This window comes from Chiloscyllium punctatum, chromosome 1 (genome assembly GCF_047496795.1).
Source record: "Chiloscyllium punctatum isolate Juve2018m chromosome 1, sChiPun1.3, whole genome shotgun sequence".
In the NCBI taxonomy this organism is placed as follows: Eukaryota; Metazoa; Chordata; class Chondrichthyes; order Orectolobiformes; family Hemiscylliidae; genus Chiloscyllium; species Chiloscyllium punctatum.
Genome location: NC_092739.1, coordinates 114430909 through 114454680, shown reverse-complemented (window position 1 = coordinate 114454680; position 23772 = coordinate 114430909). Strand labels below are relative to the sequence as shown.

The 23772-nt window shown below is 38.7% G+C and overlaps 1 protein-coding gene across 4 annotated transcripts in view; it reads left to right on the top strand.

The window, feature by feature from the left end:
• The window catches only part of mtmr12 (myotubularin related protein 12), an 83461-nt gene that overhangs the window by 56620 nt on the left and 3069 nt on the right, over positions 1-23772 (top strand). The window contains exons 11-17 of one of the 4 annotated variants that reach the window (XM_072572568.1): positions 67-145; positions 3161-3231; positions 3509-3678; positions 10754-10924; positions 16451-16609; positions 21051-21107; positions 22576-23772. The exon at positions 22576-23772 is cut by the window's right edge and continues 3069 nt beyond it. In XM_072572568.1, coding sequence (XP_072428669.1) covers positions 67-145; positions 3161-3231; positions 3509-3678; positions 10754-10924; positions 16451-16609; positions 21051-21107; positions 22576-23154 — 1286 coding nt within the window. In that variant the 3' untranslated portion in view covers positions 23155-23772. The remainder of the gene's footprint in view (positions 1-66; positions 146-3160; positions 3232-3508; positions 3679-10753; positions 10925-16450; positions 16610-21050; positions 21108-22575) is intronic. The other 3 variants (XM_072572586.1, XM_072572577.1, XM_072572596.1) reach the window with 3 other exon arrangements.

The window sequence follows — 23772 nt, the reverse complement described above, 5'->3', positions numbered from 1 at the left end:
CAGATAAACTTATCTATTAATCTAGATATATTCATTGTTATTCTCTATGCAATTGTTCTTGACCAGAAAATGCTTCTGAATTCTGGGAGACTGATATTAAATGGCTGTCTGCTTTGGAGAGTTCGAACTGGCTGGAAGTTATCAGGTTTGTGCATCTTTTTGTATGTTATTCTTAAATCATGAATATTGTGTGGTCAGCCTTGTGAACCCATTGGTGTATTGGGTAGGATTGTTCCCAGCAGAAATACTTAATTCTGCAGTAATAAAGTTATTCCATTAATCTGGTCATAATTAAAGCCAACATCCCTTTTTATTGTTCTGAGGAAGGGTTCCTCGATCTGAAACCTTAATGCTGATTTCTCTCCTCCGATGCTGTCGGACCTGCTGAGCTTGTCCAGCAATTTGTTTTTATTTCTGGTTTACAGCATCTGCAGTCCTTTTGGTTTTGATCCCTTTTTATACTTTGTGTTCATCATAATGAGATTATATTGAAACTATGAAGCGATACAACATATTATGCTAGTTGTTAAAACTTTGTTTTTTCCTTTTTGCTAATCTACTGCAGGAGCATTAAACAGCTTAAGTTTTCTGGGGGGGGGACCATATACTGTTCTTAGCTGTTTCCTGTGGCTCTCAATTAGCAAAACATTTGCTTGTCCAATTGCTGTTCAGCTTTATTTAATTTTGTATTTATAGTAACTATAAAATTTATTTTGCTTTCATTTAAATGAGATTTTAGAATATTCCATGCTAAGTTAGTTACAAATAATTCCTTAAAAGTGAAGAATGTCCCACCATTAAATGCAATTCACAAATTTGGAACAGAAAGCTAATCTCTGTAATGATCATGCAATGATTCCCAAATACAGTAATTCTAAATCCTGTCTGATTCACTAATTTCCTTTAGGGAAAGAAATCTGCTGCCTTTGTCCAGTCCACCCTACCCGTGACTATGTGGATCCACAGCATTAATGTAGTTGGTTCTTTACTGCTCTCAGATTGCCTAGCTAGCCACTCCTTTAAGAATAGTTAGAGATGGGCAACAAATGTTGCCCTTGCCAGTAACATTCACATTTCATGAAAGAATAAAGAAATATATGTATTGTTTCTGCACACTTGTATTTTTCAGTAGTGTATACTTGCATGTTGAATCATAAAATCCTGTGCCTTAAAAGTGAAGAATGTCCCACCATTCAATGCAAAATGTTGGCAAGAATTCAAGAGGGTACTCAATGAATGGCAGAATGCCACTGTTCTGGTCTCCACACCTATAAAATGGATTTAATTATACTAGAGGGGGTGCAGAGGTGACTCAGAGGTTGCCTGGGATGGAGCACTATAACTATGAAGAGACATTGGGGATAAGCTCAGGTTGTTTTGATTTTGAGCAGAGAAGGTTGAAGGGAGAGCTGAGACAAGTGTACAAGATAAGGGGTGTGGACAGGATGAATGCAAATTAGCCATTCCAGTTAGTTGAAGGGTCAACAATGAGGGCATAATTGTAAGGGTGAAAAGTCATTTAGAGGGGATTTGAACGGTTTTTTTCACTCATGTGATGGGGATCTGGAATGCACTGCCTGTTGAGGGTAGTTGAGGTGGGCAATCTGAGTTTGGATGAGTGCTTGAAATGTCATAACATATAAGCTATGAGACTCATTTAGGTTTAGTGTAGCTTTGATGGGCCACAGGTCCTCCTTTTTTACTGAATGATTCTATGAAGTGAAACTAGATGATTTTCAGACTGGTTCGGAACCTTTATTTAATAAGAAGATTTATTGGTAGTGTCTTTTATCACGATGCTTTAACTTCCTATTGGGTTTTTGTTTAACTTTTCCTGTTTTTTGTTTTCCCCAAATACATTTACACTTCTGTTGCTTTGTGTCATAATGTGGTTGCCAGTACAAAAGGCTGAGGCTTGGATGATGCAATTCATTCTTTCACTACAAACTTCACATTGTAAAATTTTGTTCTTGTGATACAGGAAACAGGACTGAACCATGAAAGGGCTTGCATTAATATAGTGCCTTTCATAGCCATGGTCACACCAAATCACTCCAAGTCACTGAAATACTTTTTGAACTATTACCCTTGTCGTCGTGTCAAACAAGCCAAGAATTAAGTGAGCAACATGAACTTCCAAGCGTTTTTTCTACCACATCACCACCAGCATTCTTCCATTTCAAATCCGATAATACTTCAATAGCCCATTTTATGAAATTTCTAGGTATCAGGGCAGTAGTGGGTAACGTAACAGGAAAATCGCCTCCAAGACTGAAAAACTTTGAATAAGTTACATTATTTTGCATTGATATTTTTTCTTTTCCCTTTACTCCTCCTTGCCTGAAGATTTAGATGACAGTAGGAGTACATGTTCAAGTAGCTGTCTTGCACTTTTGCTTTTTTATAAAAATTGGTCATTCAAGAAATGTGGGTGTCACCTAAGGTGACCTTAAATTAAAATACTCATTTGCAATATATTGCACATGGTTTACAGCACAAGAAGGCACAAGAATCCAATTGTACTAACCTTGTCCTGTACCAGAAGAATTTCTGGCAAAACTCTCATGAAATTGAGACCGATTCTCTGGACAGCCTGGTGGAGTGGTTGAATAGGGGGTGGGTCCTTTGCATATGTAAATTAGGGATCTAATGCCTGTTTTGTGATTTTGTTTTTCTCTCCTAAGGTAAACATCAAGCTGCACCACTCAGGGTTGTTTAGAGGCTACCAACCAAATGTAAAACTATTTTCTAATGCAAATTTTTAACATTTTACTTTTGGAGCATTAGGAGTCATGCAATATATGGTCTCCTCTTAACAATTGTTGCTATTTCATCCCAGACTTTTTTGTTACTGCTGTCCAAGCTTGTTTAGAGAGTTGGAATGTTGGTCTACATGTGAGCTGCATGGATTTGCAGCAGTGCTGGCAGCTTGTGTAGAAAGTATGGGCCATGGGCCAATATTGACCCTAGCTTTTTGTCTCTATATATGTGCATTTTCACAAGCAGTGCCCATATATTTATCGACCCATGGTCTCTTGCTGGTAAAAGAATTGAAGGACAACTGGAAGAGGGCATTGATATGTTTAGAATTTCTTGTGCTCATTTTAAAAAAAAAAGATAAGTGGTCAAAAATATTTAATTGAAATGTGTTCCTTCACAGGCAATGTCTGAAGAAAGCCTTGGATATTGTTGAATGCCTGGAACATAAAAACACAACTGTGGTGCTTATGGGTAGGGAAGAGTTTGGTTACTTTTTCTTTTGCATGACATTGAATTCTTACAATATTGAAATATTTTAAGATCGGAATGTAATGTGGAAGGTACGATTTAATTTCTGTAAATTTTGTTGACTTTATTTCATCCTAACACTTTTATTTAAAATAAAAACTTTTTTTAAGGAATGAAGTTCTGTTCAATTTTTTTTCCTCATTCCCCAGCCAGAATTGCTTTTCCTTCACATCAGAAAGCCCATTTTAAGTGTGTTCTTGTCTTTTTTTCTCCCCCTCAGAAGAGAATTGCTGTGATCTTTGCTGTCTAATTGCAAGTCTAGTCCAGGTGATCATAGACCCACATTTTAGAACAATATCTGGTTTCCAAAGTTTAATTCAGAAGGAATGGGTGATGGGCTGCTATTGCTTTCTGGACAGATGTAATCTTCTGCGAAACAATGATAAAGAGGTAAGGTTGGAATAATTATGCTTCATAAACAATTTCTCTCAAATGCTAAATTTAACTTAGTCAGCCGTGTCCGATGTTGATGTACGATGTGACTTTTGTAGTATATTAAATGAATGTCATTTTTTATGCAAATTGTTTTAAATATATTCTTTATTTTTTGACTGAGGCAATATGTGAATAAAAGTCTTAAGCTGAGGTGCAGTAGCGCACTCTCTCTCAATTATCAGATTGGGTCATGTTTATCAAATTTCTGTGCACCAAAGTGGTAAAATCAAGAAGTAGTCACTCAGACAGATTAATATCTGCATAACCTGAGGTGATTTGTTAAATAGAAAACATATCTCAAACCTAATTTGAGGTACTTCTTACATCTTCCTCTGTTTGATTTTGAAGTAGTGTTGTATATGGAGGAAAAGTTGATTGTTTCACAATGTGTTCCTTATTCCTGCACCTTTTCCCAAATAGTATGATCTAATATGATCTTGGTTGGGACATAGTGAGGAAGTAGGAAAAGTTTCATTGAGTTGCTACCACTTATGACATAGGCAGCTTGCTGACTTTTAGGGGTTTGTAGTTAGAAAGTTTTACTTACTGGAAGTAAACTGAATCAAAACCTTCAGCCAAGGTATCAATGAGAATTTTTAATTCCACAAGTCTTTTTTGCTTTAAGTACTTTAAGTCTCTATAGGACTGAATATTTGATAAGCTTGTATATTTTGTTACTTTAAATTACTGGAAGCAGTCAACTAGGTTTGTCAGTGTCTAGAGATAGAAACAGTTGTATTTCAAGTTGATGACTTTTAATTGGAGGAAGAATGAACAAGTTTTCAAGCTTGTAGAAATTCACAGGTACGTAAAATGAACAAATGAGCATTCTGATGGAGTGAGTGTCGGAATGATAAAATTGCAAACTGACTTGATAAATCAGGTACAAAAACACAGAAAATGAGTTCAAGGACGTGTAAATGGTTACGAACCAACAGTGCAAAAGAGAAGTAATGGAAAATCTGCAATGGAGGACAAGAGCCTGTGGCCCAGGAGCATACAGATGTAAAGCAGTTGGACCTTAAGGTTGTGGGTCACTTTGACCCTGTACCAACAGTGGAATCCCATGCAAAGAACCAGCTCACATATGAATACCTGGGAGTGAAAGTGATGTAGCTATCCTCCAATTAATCATGGAGACAGAAACAGACCCTTTGGTCCAACTCATCCACGCCAACCACAAATCCCAGCCTAAGCTAGTTCCATTTGCCAGCACTTGGCCCATATCCCTCAAAACCCTTCCTATTCATATACCCATTCAGATGCCTCTTAAATGCTGTAATTGTACCAGACTCCACTACTTCCTCTGGCAGCTCATTCCATACACGTACCACCCTCTGTGTGGAAAGTTTGCCCCTTAGGTCCCTTTTTATATCTTTACACACTCTCACCAGAAACCTATGCCCTCTAGTTCTGGACACCCCCACTTTGTCTATTTATCCTATCCATGCCCCTCATTATTTTATAAACCTCTATCAAGTCACCCCTCAGCCTCCGACCCTTCAGGGAAAACAGCCCCAGCCTATTCCGCCTCTCCCTATAGCCCAAATCCTCCAACCCTTGCAACATCCTTGTAAATCTTTTCTGAGCGCTTTTAAATTTCACAACTGAGACCAGAATTGCACGCAATTTTCCAAAAGTGGCCTAACCAATGTGCTGTACAGCCGCAACATGACCTCCCAACTCCTACACCTAATACGCTGACCAATAAATGAAAGCATACCTCATCCTGCTAAGATTTGCTTTCCCAAAATGCCGCACCTCTCATTTATCTGAATTAAACTGCCACATCTGCCACTCCTCAGCCCATTGGCCCATCTGATCAAGGTCCCATTGTAATCTGAAGTAATCTTCTTCGCTGTCCACTACGCCTCCAATTTTGGTATCATCTGCAAACTTATTAATGAGACGACCTATGTTCACATCCAAATCATTTATATAAATGACAAAAAGTAGAAGACCCAGCACCAATCCTTGTAGCATTTCACTGGTCACAGTCCTCCAGTCTGAAAAGCAACCCCCCTCCACCACCACCCTCTGTCTTTTACCTTTGAGCCAGTTCTGTATCCAAATAGCTAGTTTCCCCTGTATTCCATGAGATCTAGCCGTGCTAACTAGTCTTCCATAGGGAACCTTGTCGAATGCCTTACTGAAGTCCATATCGATGACATCCACTGCTCTGCTCTCATCAATCCTTTGTTCTTCAAAAACCTCAATCGAGTTCATGAGACATGATTTCCCCCACACAAAGCCATGTTGACTATCCATAATCAGTCCTTGCCTTTCCAAATACATGTACATCCTGTCCCTCAGGATTGCCTCCAACAAGTTGCCCACGACTGAGGTCAGGCTCACTGGCCGATAGTTCCCTGGCTTGTCCTTACCACCTTTCTTAAATAGTGGTACCACGATAGCCAACCTCCGGTCTTCTGGCACCTCACCTGTGACTATTGATACAAATTTCTCAGCAAGAGGCCTAGCAATCCCTTCCCTAGCTTCTCTCAGAATTCTAGGGGTGCACCTCATCAGGTCCTGAGGATTCATCCACCTTTACGAGTTCAAGACATCCAGCACTTCCTCCTCTGTAATATGGACATTTTTAAAGATGTTACCATCTATTTCCCTACATTCTATATCTTCCATGTCCTTTGCTACGTAAACACTGATGCAGAATACTTGTTTAGTATCTCCCTCATTTTCTGCGGTTCCACAAAGGTTGTCTTGCTGATCTTTGAGAGGCCCTATTCTCTCCCTGGTTACCCTTTTGTCCTTAATGTATTTGTAAAAACCCTTTGGATTCTCCTTAACTCTATTTGCCAAGGCTATCTCATGTACCCTTCTGGCCCTCTTGATTTCCCCCTCAAGTTTACTCCTGCTGCCTTTATACTGTAAGGATTCACCCAGTCGCTCCTGTCTATACCTGACATATGCTTGTGTCCTTTTTCTTAACCAAACCCTCAATTTCTTTAGTCATCCAGAATTCCCTACACCTACCAGCCTTTCCTTTCACCTTAAGAGTAATATACTGTCTCTGGACTCTCATTTCTGAAGGCTTCCCATTTTCCAACCATCCCTTTTACTTGAGAACATCTGGCCCTGATCAGCTTTTGATAGTTCTTGCCTAATACCGTCAAAATTAGCCTTCCTCCAATTTAGAACTTCAATTTTTAGATCTGGTCTATCTTTTTCCATCACTCATGCTTGATTTCTAAAACCATGTTTAATTGTAATTAAATCAGAAAGCTCTTAAAATCAAGGTTCGAATGCCATGACATCTTTGTAAGTAAGAGGCGATGTACTTCAAGCTTATGTCAAGTAAGGTAGAAATATAATGGAGGTTTAAAGTGGCAGGCAAGCAGGAGCAGACATAGTTTATAGACCAAGCAGAACTGTGAAGCAAAAATCATTAGTCTGCATTCTGTCAATACAGTGCCCAATGACACCTTGTAAGCATACGCTAAGTTGGATGAAGTGCTGATGCTATTGAACCCAGGATAAGTATTTGAGCTTCGAGTGGTGAGAAGAGTGAAGGTGAAAGGACAGGTACTCTGCTTGCATGGGATTATAGGTATTTGAAAAGCAGATTGATATGTAACAGAGGACATGTTTGTTGTTCATGCATGGGATGTGAGCATTCGGCCAGTATTTATTGCCCTTCCCTACTTGCTCTGAAGAAAGTGGTGGTGAGCTGCTGCCTTGAACTGCTATTGTCCATGATGTCTAGGTATAGCTAAAGTGCCATTTGGGAGGGTGTTTTAAGACTTTGACTGTGAAAACTGATGGGATGGTAATATATTTCCAAGGCAGGATGGTGAGTAGCTTGGAAGGGAACTTGCAGGTGGTGATGTTGTGTCTGCTGTCTTTGTCCTTCTAAATGGTAGAGGCAATGGGTTTGGGAGGTTTTACCTAAGGAGCCTTGGTGCATTACTGCAGTGTATCTTGTACATGGTAATGTGCAGCAATGGTGGAGGGAGTGAAGGTTGTGGATGTAATGCCAATCGAGCAGACTGCTCTGTCCTGTTGGTGTCAAGCTGCTTGAGTGTTGTTGGAGCTGCAGTAATCCTCACACTCCTGATCTGTGCCTCATAAATGATGGACAAGATTTTGGGAGTCAGTGAATTATTCACTGCAGGATTCCTGGCCTCTGACTTGCTCTTGTAGGCACAGTATTTATATGGATGGCCCAGTTGAGATTATAATTAGATTTAGAATCCCTACAGTGTGGAAACAGGCTCTTCGGCCCAACCAGTCCACACCAATCCTCCAAAGAGTAACCCACCCAGAGCCCTGACTAATAACCTACATTGTAGGTAATTTAGCATGGCCAATTCACCTAACCTGCACATCTTTGGACTGTGGGAGGAAACCGGAGCACCCGGAGGAAACCCACACAGCCACTGGGAGAATGTCTGTCTGTGTGGAGTTTGCATAGTCGCCCGAGGCTGGAATCTAATTCAGGTCCCTGAGGCAGCAGTGTTAACTACTAAGCCACCGAGCCGTCCTGGTCCTAGTCAATAGCAACCCTCCACTGTCAGTATGTTGGTAGTTCATCTCTTATTGGAGATGGTCATTACTTGGCATTTGTGTGATGTGAATGTTAGTTCCAGTTGTCAGCCCAAGTCTGGATATTGTCTGGGTCTTGTTGCATTTCAACATGATATCTGAAGTTGTGAATGATAGTGGTGAACATTGGCAATCATCTGTGGACATTGTTCCAACCTAAGTCTTAAGTGGCAAAAGCCATTGATAAAGGTAGCTGTAAGTTGGGCCTAGGAAACCATAAGACATAGGAGCAGAATTGGGCCATTGGTCCATGGAGTCTGCACTGCCATTAGATAATGGTTGATACGTTTTCTGGCCCCATTCATATTTGTGACTGAAGATTGTTTCAATTGCTGCTGCATGCTGGGCTCTCCAGTTATTGAGGATGGGGATATTTCTGGAGCCACCTACTATCATGAATTGTTTGTTATCCCCTAAATTTCATTTTCTAGATGTGGCAGGACTCCAGAGCTTTGATCTCTTGGTTGTGGAATCATTTGTCCCCAACTATCATTTGCTGTTTTAAACTATTTTAAGTGCATTCCTATTTGATAGCTTCACCAGGTTTATACATATGCTTGGTGCTGCTGAATTGCTCTCTTTATTGATTCCTTAGCTTAATATATTAGCAGATTGAGGGTCATGCTGGTTGAGTTTTCAGATTGTGTTGGTATATAGTGGCTGCTGCTGATAGCCCATAAGCACTTCATGAATGTCCAGTTTTGAGTTGCTAGAGCTGATTAAGTCTATCCCATTTGTTACAGCCATAGTGCCCAATAACACAATGTGTGGTATTCTGTGTGAAGCTGGGACTTCCTTCCAAAAGTTCTGTATAGTGGTCACTCTCTCTTTTTTTTTTCCAATGTTATAGACAGTTAGATCTGCAGCAGCAGTTTGTTGAGGATGAGGGTAATCTGCTTTTCCCTGTTGTCGGTTCCTTCACCTGCTGCAGACCTAGTCTAGTAGATATGTCTTTTAGGATTCAGCTGCTGCCAAGCAACGTGGTGATGAATATTGAAGCCCCCCACCCAGAGTACATTGTGTCCTTACCACCCTCCGGGCGGTACATGTTAATCAGCAGGAGGCTTCCATGCCCACCTTTGGCCTGAAGATATGTGGAAGATAGGAGGTCCTAGGACTCCGAGAGCAACTTCATCCTGACTATATGTCCAAGGTGTAAGGAATAATTCTAAGTGTATGAGTATGTCAGGTTTCTGTTTAACTAGTCTGTGAAACTTCTTCCATCAGATGTTTATAAGGAGGATTTTGCAGGGTCGACTGATCCGAGGTGTCTTAGTTGATGGCAGGTGGCCCATCCAATTTCACTTCTATTCTATTGATACTGAATGGCTTTGGAGCCTATTTCAGAGGGTGATTAGCTGTCAGTCACGTTGCTGTGGATCTCTGGTCACATGCGCTAGATCAGGTAAAGATGCCAGTTTCCTTTAAAGGACATCAGTGGGTTTTTACGACAGTTGACAATGGACCTGGTCATTAGACTTAAATCTGTATTGAATTCTAATTCCTCCACCTGCCTTGGTGGGATCGAAACACTGACCCTGTGGGTCTCTGGGATGAAGTGATTCCACAACTAAGAAATCAGATCCTAGCAATAGTTAGTCCAGCAGCAATATCATGAAACATTGCATCCTGAAGGAATACTGTATCTATGTGGGACTTGAACCGGCAATGTCAGCATTATTCTGCACCACATTCTAACTGACTGACCTAGCCAGACCCAATCTAATTCCTTTTGGAATGTTGAAAGGTGGTAGGAGGAGAATGTTTGCTTCTTCCAGGTATCTTCACCAGATGATCATCCATTGAATGTGGAGACTGAGCCATCTGTGTTTCTCCAATGGTTAGCACTGTTGCCTCTCAGCGGCAGGAACCCAGCTTTGATTCCACCCTTGGGCAACTGTCAGTGTGAAGTTTGCACACACTCCCTGTGTCAGTTTGGTTTTCTCCCCATAGTCCAAAAATGTGACTGTTGGGTAGATTAGCCATACTGAATTGCTCCATAATGTCCAGGAGTGTGTGGGCTAGGTGGATTAGCTGTGGTAAATGCAGGGTTATGAGGATCTGATGGAGGTTGGGTTTGGATGGGATGGTCTTTGGAGGGTCAGTGCAGTCTCAATGGGCTGAATGGTCTCTTTCTGAAATGCATTCTGAATTAGTGAAATGAAATTTAAGAAGCCAAGTTTTGCATTTAGAATGAGAGGAGGATGTGGAAAAAATATATTATTATACTAGCAAAAGAGGACATGATAAAGTGGGCAGCACTGGAACATGTGTTCCCATCACAAAGCCTTTTAAATGAAGAAAACTGTGAGCAATCTTAATGGAAAAGTTGAAGTGTGAGCCCATTTGTCTTGCCTATAGTAGTTAAAAAGAATGAATTAGTCATTGTCTTATTCTTATTCATTTGAAAAATAGCATATGCTTTGACAAAAGTAATTCTTCCTGCATTTTTCCTTTTACATCGGAGGTGCCAGTATTTCTTCTGTTCTTGGAATGTATGTGGCAGCTACTTCAGCAACATCCACCAGCCTTTGAGTTTACAGAGACCTACCTGACTATATTATCAGACAGCATGTACATCCCTATTTTTAGCACCTTCCTGTTCAATTCGCCATGCCAAAGGGATAATAACCAAATGGTAAGTGTCCTTGTTATGAAATGCCTTTTTAAAATTCTTTGTCAATTTCTTTTGAATTGCCAGATTTTGTGGTGTCCAAATTTTAATCATGGTTCTCAAACTAGTAAAATACATTTCTAAAGCCTACATAAATGAGATCTGCTTCTGAGTTTATGCTGCTAAAAGGAATTTCAAACTTCAATTGGAGCAATCCTTTATTTTTCATAAAAGCAAAATAATCTAGTTGCCAGGAATCCAAGATAAAAGCAAAAAATTCTGAAAATGCTTGGCTGATCTGGCAGCAATCTACAGGGGAAAAAAATGGAGTTATGTTTCAGATTGCCCTGTTATCAGAGTTGGGAAAAGGTCAGGTGAGGCAGAGAAAGCAGAAACAGGTGGAGCAAAAAAGGAATTGTCTTTCTCTCCATCCTTATTCTTTGTTTGGAGATGGGTACCATTGACAAGGCCAGTATGTATTGCTTGTTCAAAATTGCCCTTGAATTAAATGGCTGATTATGCTATTTCAGAGGCTAGTTCGGAACCAATTACATCATTGTGGGTCTCTAATGACATGAAGGCCCAGACTCTAATTTTGGCAGATTTCTTTTCCTAAAGGCCATTAATGAATCTGATGGATGTTAATTTCATATAAAAGCAAATTACTGTGGATGCTGAAGATCTGAAATAAAACAAAATACCACAGCAACCCAGCAGCACTGAAAATCTGTGGAGAAACTGAATTAATGTTTTGAGTTCATAATGACTATCAGATAATATTTTGAATATTGTTGAGACCAGTCTTCTATTCTGTTTTATAGATTGAGCTTTCTATTCCACCTTGGTGAGATTTTGAACTCTTGTTCCAAGAGCATTAATCTAGATTTCAGGACCAGTCAAGTGACATACCTTACACCTTTATAGGGTAGGGGTTAACATTGATCAAATGTCCATGGATGATGAAAAACAAAGGAGATGGATAATGGAACAAGCAAGAAACAGAAGATTGATCTCGAGGAACTGTGAATGGAAACTGTAGGATTGTTACTAACTGCAACTGTTCAAACCTCTTTACAAAAAAAAGGAGCAGAGGCTATTATCTGAAATTGGTGAACTCTGTGGAATCTGGATTACTATAAAATGCTTAATCAGAAGATGAGATGCAGTTCCTGGAGCTTGCATTTAGATTTATTGGAACAATTTAGGAGTCTGAGGTTACAATATAACTAATTACAATTAATTAAGAATGGCAGAACAAGTGATGTCAGGAATGAAGTGTGTGGGAGTTTCTAGATATTTTCAATGATCCAGCACACCATATCTGTAGCAAGTGCTTGAAATTTGAACAGCTTGGGTTTTGACTTTGAACTGGAAGCTGAACAACAGAAACAGTATTACATCATAGAGGGAAGGTTACCTGGATTCTTTGTATCATGAGGGAGTCATTGCTACTTTCGATAGCATATTCTAATTTGGTGAATTAGAAGTATGTCACAGCATGTGAAGATAATAGAATCTAGAGGATAGGAATGTCAGCCTAAGAAATTGCTCAATAGGTTTGGGGTCTCCGCTTGTTTGGATAGGATTCACAAGCAAGGTGACCTTGACACCATGGGTTTGGGAAGCCATTCAAATGTGGGAGCAACATGGAATGTTGTTAGAGGATAGTGTAGTGATATTATCCCTTGCAGCAAACAACAAGAGTCCAGATCTCTGTCTGTCCACTGCCAGAGTTTGCGACATCTATTTGGGGCTGGAATGGAACTTGCAAGGGAAGTGGAGAGATCCAATTGTCATAGTCTATGTAGATATCAGTGACCAAGGGAGCACAAGGAAAAAGGTTCTGCCTGGAGTACAAGGAAATGACGCGAAAAAAACTGGACCTGCAAAGGTTATAATCACTGGATTATTGAGTTGCATACTAATTGGCACAAGATACATAGCATTTGAGAAATGCACATATGGCTTAAAATCTATTGTGAGAAAGGTGGGTACCAGATCATGGGTCACTCAACCAAAGCTAGTGGAGATGGTGCTGTGTAGTTGTGGCAGTCTATACTTGAATTGTCCTGGTGCCAGTGTGCTTACAAAATGCATAACTATGGTTGGGACAAGGGATCAAATGGCAAAAAAAAGTGACTTGAAAGCCATTACAGAATGCAGGGTGACCATGATTTGTTCCTGAGCACTGAGAGATCTATGTCACTCGGAAAAATGGGAACCTCGGTAAAGTTTGGGTGGTGGTGTGATTGGAGGCGGGGGAGTCAAGGATGGCATTTGCTCAATAGTTAATGATTATCTTTGTTCAAGAGATTAGGATGTGAAATCAGTTTGGATGGAAATGAAGAATAGTTGGGGTCAGAAGTAATTAATTGGAGAACTCTTTAGGTTCCTTAACAATAACTAAAATATGTTATGAAACATACAAGAATACATACTAGTGCTTCTGATAAAGGGACAGCAATATTCATGGGTGGCTGTAATGTATGTATAACCTAGAAAAATCTAATTGACAGTGGCTTGGGTGAAGTGTTTGTAGAATATTTTCAAGGTTGTTGTATTCTGGAACCTTGAAGTAGTGTATTCTGGAATCAACTAGAGTGCAGTTTACATTAGACTTTGTATAATAGGACAGGATTAATTCAAGATCTTGGAATAAAGGCACCCCGAGGTAGGAGTGATAACACTGACTTGAAGTTTACATCTGGGATTAAAGGGAGAATATTGAATCTAAGATGAGCATCCTAAACTTTAATAAGGGAATATCTATGGGCATGAACATAGCTGATCAAAATTAACTGGCAACCTAGGCAAATTGAAAGATCAATAGGGACATGGTGGCAGATATTTCAGAGGATCTTTCTGAATAAATAGGTTCCTACTATAAAGATAATTTCTAAATGGAGGATCCATCATCGTTAACTAAAATTTAGTGAAAGCATCAAACCTGGTTGGGGGGGAGGGGGGGAAGAAAAAGCATACAACTGTGCAAAGATGAGTGGCATGTCAGATGATTTGGTGAGAATATAAAAGAATGGCAGAGAATGACGGGAAGATGATTCAGGTCAAAGAAATTCAAGTCCAAGAGGAAGCTAGCTGGAAGTGTAAAAATGGATGGCAAGAGATTCTGCAAGTATTCTTTTTAAACAAGAGTAACTACAGAAATTGGTCACGAGACAGTCTGAATGGGATGTTAATCGTAGAAAATAAGGAAATATCGATGAAGTGAACAAATGTTTTGCTCCTAACTGTTCCCCTTTCACCCCATAATCTATGAAACGATGTACTGATGACATGTATTGAAAGATTTCTTAAACACAGCAGAAGTCTAATGTCATGATTTGCAAAATATTTTTTTGATAAAGGAGGAACAAACCTCTAGCTTTTGAGTACCCAAGCATACACCTTGTCCAGTGTATGTTTCCAGAATCTGAGTCTATGAATCTAACACTGCAGTAAGTTTAAATGACTTAACGAATAGACTGGAATGGCAGATAGCTTCTATATCAGAGTTTAAATATTATCCTGCTTTAACCTCTTAAGGATTTTATTCTAAAACCTCTGGTCTTGAACTATTACTACCTCTTAACTATTAGGTAACATATTTTACTATAGCCATCCAGGTGCAGAAGCACTGATCTATACACTCTCCCTCATTAAATGACTTCATGGAATTGCCAAGATTCAATAAGAATTTTTCTTAAAAAATCACTTTTTTTTAAGTATGTGTTTCCCTTCAGCTTGGGCAAAAGAGTCCAAAGTCATCTTTGAAGTCTTGAGGCCACATTATTTACCTTGCAGGTTGATCTAAATTAAACAAAAATCCATTAGTGGTGCATAAAAAGCCATCAATTCTAAAGTCAGCCCTCAAAACTGTTTGAGAAATTACAATGCCTACAGAAATACTGACAAAGTAGATTAACTGCAGACACCGAATCTAAAATATAAGGATACAAGGTTCTGGAGAAGGGACACTGCACTGATAGCTTAACTGTTTTCTCTCCTCAGATGCTGCCAGCTTTTCTGATAAGTTGAATGAATGGGCAAAAATCTAGCATTTGGAGTATAATGTGGGAATATGTGAAATCGTTCATTTTGGCAGGAAGAATGCAAAAGCAAAATATTATTTAAACAAAGAATGACCATAGAAATCTGAGGTGCAGAGAAGTTCAGTGCAGGAGTCACCAGAGATAATCAGGTAGAACATTAATCAAGCTGAATAAGATGCTATCCTTTCATTGTGAAAGGAATTGAAATAGAAATAATGATGTGAAGCTCCAGTTATACAGGAGATTAGTGAGACCACATCTTGATTATTGTGTCCAATTTGGTCTCCATACTTAAGCAGGGATGTAAGGACATTAGAGGCAGTTCAGAGAAGTTTGAGATTAATATCTGGAAGGATTGAGTTTGTGAGGATATGTTGAACACTGGACTTGATTCCACAAGTTTAAAAGTGATTGATGACTTGATTGAGGAATGATATCCTAAATGGTCTTGACAAGATAAGTGTGGAAAGGATTTTCCTGTTGTGGGTCATACTAGGGGTGCTGTTTTAAAATTACACATTCCCCTTCAAGACTGATAAGAATTTTTGAGGTATAATCAAACTTTGAAACTCTTACCAGAAGGTGGTGGAAATGGACAGATTTCAGGTCGTTCAGAGAATTGTAGATTTATTGGGATAGTTAGGAATGTGACGTTCAAAACACAAACAAATCAGCCATGACGTCATTAAATGGCAGACCAGGCTTCGTGGTGTACTTCTGCCCCTATTTCATACGTTTGTAAATTTGTAGGTGAGGATGATACTTGAGCAGAGAATTAAAATGATGGATGAACAAGACCTAAGGATCATACTTGTACACGGAGTGAAGGTGCTCTGCAAAGTGGTCAGCCAACCTGTGTTTAATCTTCCTCGAGAATAGAGGAGAATGCCTTGTGATTAATGAACAGAAAATGAAATAAGTACATGTATTTAGGTTTTTGTGTAGTGAGATGGGAGGAGATAAATAGAAGGTAAGGTATCATCTTTGCTTTTATGGAAAAATGTTGTGGAAAGAAGGGGTAATGTTTGGGCTTTCTATGGTGGATAAAATGATCTCATCGGATTGCTGAAATGGAAGGGAAGAGGTGTTTGTGGCAGCATGCTGGAGGTGGAGAGCTATTCAGAAACAAATCTCCTTTAGTGCTGGAAAATTTCCTGAAACAAAATACTCCACATTTAAAAAAAAATTAACATCAGACCCCTCCTATCTATAGAGTTATGAACTTCAGTGTCTCTTTCATCAATGCTTTAGGTTGTGCTGTAATAAACAAAATCATCTTACAATTTAAATTTTGTATTGTTGGAATATATTTTAATACTGAATTTGGGAGAAGTATTTATTGAAGATCAGTAAAATAACTGTGCAAAACATTGCTGTGTACTGCAGAGTAGTCGGAAGAAATCTGTCCTGCAAGGACCTCATTGCTCTCCTCATACAAATAATGTTTTTGTTGAAGAGGAGTAATTTTTCCAGCAAGTTAGTGTTTTCTTTGTTTTGGCAGCTTGATGAAGATCGGCGAATGCTTAGCAGATCGTTGAAACTTCCCTGTGTGTGGGAGTGGTCTGTGCAGTTTGAGAACTCTGTTCAAGCACTTTTTTATAATCCAGTTTATGTTGGAAAGCCAAAAACTGATAAGCTTAGAAGGACCCAACGCATTAAGGTAATTATCATAAATTTTATTTTAGAATTGCACATGCTTCAATATGTAGTTGATACTTTTGTACAGGAGAAAAAAAAAACTATACCACATGCGAATCTGATACCTTTGTTTAGTAATGTAGAAATATCCAAGTATCTTTGCTTTTGTGAGGTGTCATTGGGAGAGGGACACTTGGTTTTGATTAGTGTACACCCACTGACCAGAAAGATGTTGGTAAATTGAAGGTCCATGTTCATTCAGCAATTTCTGCAAGGAATGTGTGGGGGGAGCCCCCCATGACGTGTGTGTGTGTAATATTTTTAACATCTATAGCAAATAGAAAAAGGGTATGCTAAATCATGGCAAGGCAGTTCAGCCCAGTTAAATTCTCAACCTGTGTAATGTTCAGTCAGGTATGTTTCTAGTATCCTAAGTATGCAGGAAATGTATCCAACCTCAGCTATTGAAAAGCCACCTTTTTTGGATCTGGAACAGCAGTTGGATTCACTGTCTAGTATGCACATGGCTGAGATTTCCATGATCACAGTAGTTGGTAAAGTGTTCACAAGCAGAAAGACAGTGGGTGACCACCAGATTGTAAAAGATCAAAGGTAGTGCAAGGGTCAATCTTACATTTTCCAGTTTGGATACTGCTGAGGGAGATGGTTTCTCAGGGAATGCAGCAAGAGCTAAGTCTGCACCAGGAGTGGCTCAGCTGTGTGGCAAGGATGAGTGTTATGAGAATAATTGTGATAGCGGGTTTGATTGTAAGGGGAACAGATATGTCTGCAACCAAAGAACTAAGGCCAGGATGGTTTCTTTTCTGGTGCCAGGGTCAGTGATTTCAGAATATAATACATTTTGAAGGTGGAAGGAAGACAGCAAGAGATTGTGCTCCATGTCAGTACCACAATGATGGATAAAAACTGGGATGGGGTCCTCCAAGTAGAAAGTAGGGAGCTAGGAAAAAAATTTATGAAGCAGTATTTCAAAGGTAGTAATCACAGGATTACTTCCAGTGCCACGTCGTGAGATCAGGAATAAGATGATGGACCAAATAAATGTATGACTGGAGAGGGATGGGATAGATTTTAGGAAAAAGGGGACCTTTACAAAGTCAATGTAATCAATATTTAAACGGTGGCATTTCCTCCTATGAATTGGGGAAGATTTTAAATGAGGGGGACAGAAACATTAGCCAGTAAGTGAGGGAAGCAAAGATGGAAGAGGTGGAAATGTAAAGTAAAGTTGAAAACCTAAGTGGATGGCAAAGGGTACTGGAGTTTTAAAAGTAAATGAGTAAAAATGTAAAAAAAAAGCCTAAGGATGCTGTATCTAAATTCAGGGAGCGTTTGCAATATGGCTAGACACATACATTATTTGCATGATATGATTACCGTGGTGAAAATGTGGGGTGACTAAGTTTGGGAATGGAACATCCAAAGATATTCCCCCTTCAGGAGGAACAGATGGGATAAGGAGGTGGGGTGGCATTGTTGATGAAAGATAGAATAAGTGTCCTAGTAAGAAAGAATGTTGGCCCAAGGAATCTGGGTATGAAATCAGTCTTGAGTCTAGACAAAAGCAACAACTACCAGAAGAAATTTGTGGGACTTGTCCTCTAAACTATAGTGGTGAGGTAGGGGAATGACCTTAATCAGGAAATTCGAGATGTATGTGAAAACTGTAGACTCATAGAATCTCAGCAGTGCAAATGGAGGCCATTTGGCCTATTGAGTCTACACTGAACCTCTGAACAGCGTACCTATCTAGACCTTTGAGAAAATTATCTTGGGGAAAGAAATCATGCTATATAACCAAATTCTTTCAAGGCAGCTGAGTGAAGTCTGTGACGCCACACCCAAAATAAATTCAAAACTACTTAAACCAGTAAAATGTTACCATCAACTAACTTACTCCATTTTCTGACATGTTAACAAAAAGAATCCACTTCTCTCCTCCTTTTTAATAACTAAAGGTACTGGGACTCATTTATATAATTACTGCTTAGCAACACACAATACAAAATAATTGGTTGATTTTAATTGACATAAGTTGGGCAAACCACAGTAGCAATAATACTGAGATTAATTCCTGGAATGTGACTAAAATGGATTTTTAGACTAGTAATTTGAGGAAACAACTTGGGTTAGGTTATCCTAGTTATGCTTTGCAAAGTGGTTAATTAATAATCTTTAATGTGAAGTTTTTTTTTGAGTAAAAATCAAGTGACTATGATCTGATTTGAATTTTTCCCTGAGATAGAAAGTAATCATATCCAAAACTTGGGTCCTGAATCTAAACAGGAAACTATGAAGTTATGAGAGGTCAGTTGGCTGAGACTATGGAACCTCATTAAAAGGTAGGATTGTGGACAGGGAATGGTTAATATTTAAGGAACTGATACATGCGATGCAGTAGTTGTACTTTATTTTCAGACAGAAGAATAAACAGGAGAAGTGGCCCAACCGTGGTTAACAAAATAATTTGAGGATTGTATTTAGTTCCAAAGTAGTGTCGTAAAATATCAAGAAAAAACTTAACGAGCCTAAGGTTTGGAAAATGCAAGATTCTATTGTTAAGGCTATGATAGGACAATGACAAAATATTTTATTACACCAAGTCAACATGGATCTTTGGAGAGGAAATCATTTTTGATAAACTACTGGAGTTTTTTTAAACTTTTAACTAGCAGCATAGATGATGGAGAGCAAATGGATTTGTTATATTTAGACTTTCAGAAAGTTTTTGAAATCCCAAAAGAAGTTGTTGTGCAAATTCAAAACCTATGGGATTGGTATTAACATTCTTGTGTGGGTTAAGAATTTTAGAGTAGGAATAAATGAATTATTTTGAGTGCAAAGTGGTGACAAAGAGGTGTATCACAAGGATCCCTGCTTGGGCCCTAGATAATTTACAACATGTATCAATGACTGGGATGAGGGAATCGAGTGTAACATTTTCAAATTTGCTGATGACACAACTAGATGGAAGTATGACTGGTGAGGATATGGAAGGGCATCAGAGCAACCTTGAGACATTCAATGAATGGGAAAATACATGCAACTGCTGTAGTATGTGAATAAACATTAAGTTAGTCATACAGCATGAAAACAGACCTTCAGTCAAATTAGTGAGACAGGATTGTCCATCAACAAAGCCGTGCGACTATCCATAATCAGTACTTACCATTCCAAATGCATGTAAATCCTGTTCCTTCGAATCTACTCCAAAACTAGCCACCAGGGACCTCAGGCTGACTAGTTTATAATTCCTTGGCATTTCCTTACAGCATTCCTAAAATAAAGGCACAAAAGCCAGTCTTCAGGCCCCTCACCTGTGGCTATTCCTGATACAAATATCTCAACGAGGGGCTTTAAATTCACATTGCTAGAAAAGAGAGAATGTCAGTATTATTTACGTGGCAATTAGTAAAGGTTGATTTACAAAGGGACCAAAGCATTCTTTACATGGTCATTGAAAGCAAGTGTGCATCTGCACCAGTTAGGAAGGTGAATGGTATGTTGGCCTTCATTTTAGAGGGTTGAGTACAGAAGCAAGGAAGTCTTACTGCAACTGTATGCCTTTGTGACAGCATAGCTGGGGTTTTCTGTATTTTGGCTGTCTTCCTGAAGGAGAAAAAAGAGGGAGTGCAGCAAATAGTTGTTATGCTGATTAGGTTGATAAATTTATAATAGGAGTGAATATGGGCCTAGTTGACACATTCACGAGTTGAGTAGAATAAGAGGGGGAATCTCATTTAATCATTAAAACTTCTGACAAGCTGAACAGAATTGATGTAGGGACAACGTTTCCCCTGACTGGGGGAACAATGGATTGCTGTCTCAGGATGTGCAGAAGGCCACTTTGGACCGAGATGCGAATATTTCTTAGTGGATGGTGAACTTGTGGAATTCTCTATCTTAGAAGGTTGTAGATTTAAGTCACTGAATATCTGTAAGAAAGAAATAAACATATTTCAAGATGCTATAGGTGTAAAGGGGTATGACATTGAGACCGAGGGTTGACTGTGATCCTATTGCTAGACCAAATGGCCTACTCCTGCCAATTATTGTGCTTTGGTAGCTAAATAACGTCTGCAACAAGGATCCATGTTTATCATTTCATCTGAGACCTTGTCTTAGACCAGCATCAATTCAGACTTTTGAAACAAAAGCATGTGTGAAAATCTAATAACAAGTTGTGTAGACTTTATTCCATTTCATTGTGAGTCTGTCCACCATTGCATTTGTTTTACTTGGATGCAACAGAGGACTTGCTTGGAGAAATTGCAAGTGTAAAACTAAAACCACACCAAAATATATGGAATAAATATTGAAAATTAAGCAATCTGCTATAAATTAGCCATATAGAATTAACATTGTCTGCCAGTAGTGCAGTGTTCATACAGAAACTCTATTTTTCATGATTGTGTAAATTTGCCTTATTCATATCATCAAAGGACCCTGCACTGAACTGCTTGGAGATTGTCCATGAAAATTTTCTCGATATGTCAGAGGTATTTTAAGGTCTTTGATTTTTTTTTGACCACATCCATTTACTAACTTGATTGGGAGGATGCATGTGGGGTAAACTTGCATTACAATTAACTGTAAAGTGCTGCCTAAATTCTTAAGCCATTTTTCTAATATGTAATCATCTCAATTAAACTTGTATTCATAATTGTGGTAGCATAAACTATGATTAATTGTTCTGAGTAAGCTACCTTTTATCATCCTCTTGCAAAGAAGCTTAATGGAAAGAAGGACATTTTGTCCATTATTCAGTGCCACTGACATCACATTGGAGGAAAAACTTTATTTGGAATCAGAAATTATTTTCTTTTAAAAATCTGTACTTTCAAAATTCTCCCCCAGTGGAAATAATTCCAGTATCTGAAGTTTTTTTTATTCCCTGGTGTCATACTGATATGTCAACACTGCACACTTTCCCCGTGGCTTTCATGCCCTTCAGTGGGATGCCTAAAACTGCATGCAGTATCTGTCCTAATCATTGCTATATGCAAATTTATTGTCATCTGTTTTCTCTTTAATTAGGAACATAGTTTTTGAGCATTTTTCTGCTCTACCAGTTCAGTTAAAGAAGAGAAATGCAAGGTCAATTAAATTGCTCAGACTAAACTTTTTTTTTGTCATTTATACCAACTTAATTGAACAAATTCCTACCGATCTTTCACCTGTCCATCCCACCAACAGCTTATGTTCAATACATAAATGTGGAACATTGCCAAAAGGACTGGAAAACTTCTATCTGCTGCTGATCTGTGCTGATTAGCTTACCTTGCATACATGAGGGGAGCAACTTGTACTTTATTAAGAATTATGCCCTCTCTTTGTTAAATGGATATCGAATAAAGGATAACCACTTGTTATTTGGACAATATTTTTGAGGATTAATAGTATCTAAGAAACAGCTTTTGGACTCTTCTAGAGGGGGAAGAGAAGGAAAATATGTTGATACACTACACTTTTTGTGATATGTTGAAACTTCAATTTCATCCTTTTGGTGTCATTTAAATAATATGTGATATTACCCACAGCTTTCTGAACTACCTAATGGAAGAATAGCATTGGACAGAAATAGTCTCTCCTTGTTCATTTAGAAATTCAAATCACAGTTGGGGTTTAATGTAATGATTTGAAGTATCTATCTGGAAATGGAATTTACCCCTCACTGCTGCCTTTAATTTTGCCTGTGTGCATGCAATGCTGATTCATTGGCTGATTTTGCTTGAAACAAAAATACCTGCTGTGCTACGGAATGGCTCACAACATAAACTATTTTGTTACATATCTATAACCTGTATAATTCTAGACTTATCTGTTCGTTGGTCATCTGTACTAGTTATGCATGTGGATCTTGTTCACATCCATTAAAAGCTTGTTCAGTTTTTTTTTTGGAGAAAAGCTATTTTGCTAGTAGATTTATGTTTCAATTTTCATTTAAAATCCATTTTTTTTTCTCAGCCACAACGTCAGATGTCACTGCCATCAAGTCCATCCTATCACAATCGGTCTTCATCCAAAAAAGGGTTTTTCAGGGAGGAGACTGATCACTTGATAAAGACTTTTCTAGGCAAAAAGATAAGCAGGTGGACACTGACAAGTGAAGATCATTCAGTTAACTACAAACAGTTTTATGAAAATTGGCGCAGTAAACCAGTAGATCACCATGGACTGCTTCTTCCTCTGTACGATGGTCCTGCTTTAAAAGTGTGGGGCCAGAGATACTTGCGTTGGATTCCAGAGGTTCAAATACCAGGTGGTGGATCAACAACCACTGTGAACAAAATCTATGAAATTATAGATGAGATAAACACCTTACAGACAGAAGTATCACAGAGGGTACTGAAAAGGCACACAAGCTCTCGGAGTGGTGAAGTCTTCACACCGTTTCATCAGGCAAGCCGTCTGTCTTCAACTTTTCCATTTGGCACAATACGTAGGCAATCTATAAAGCCCCGCATCCCAGTCTCTACAAATCTCTCAATGAGCTTTGGGTCAATGGAGAACTTGCCAGATGAGGAAGATCTAGGTGTGTTATAATCTTCACCTCACCTCTCCACCCTGCCCTCACCTGGAACGGTTTGATTTTATTCATTGCTGTGAATCTAGCCAAAATACTGCAAGTGGTTAATTTCAAAGTATTTTGCAAAACTTTGTCACCAGTCTAATGTGTTTTATGTGATTGATTTGCTTTGTTTTGTATACTGTTTTCCAATTTTGCGTAGCAGAAATTTTGAACTGCAGTTGGTTTCTTAACCGAAAAGTCTTGGCCAGTGTTTGGAGGGCCAAAATTCAAACCACTTGACCTTGATTTTTCTAAGCTATTTCGGCTATATTGGCTGCTTATGAGTATTTGCCCATTTGTTTGGGTAGTTGAAACAAATTTAATTCCAAAGCTAAATACAAGGGCTGGTTTTGCCAAAATGTGTATTAAAAATAATCCATCTCCTTCATTATTGGTGCTGTTTGTATTTATAGGAGGTTAAAATGGTGGAGGGGTTGTTTAAAATTTATTTGATTGTTCTTTCTTTTAAATATATATATTCATGTTTCTCAAACCAGTGGAATGAAAATGTTACATTTGGATTTGCATCTATAATTTAAATATTACAATTTCTTCCCAACTAGAATTAAAAATCTGAAAATTAGGAAAGGGAC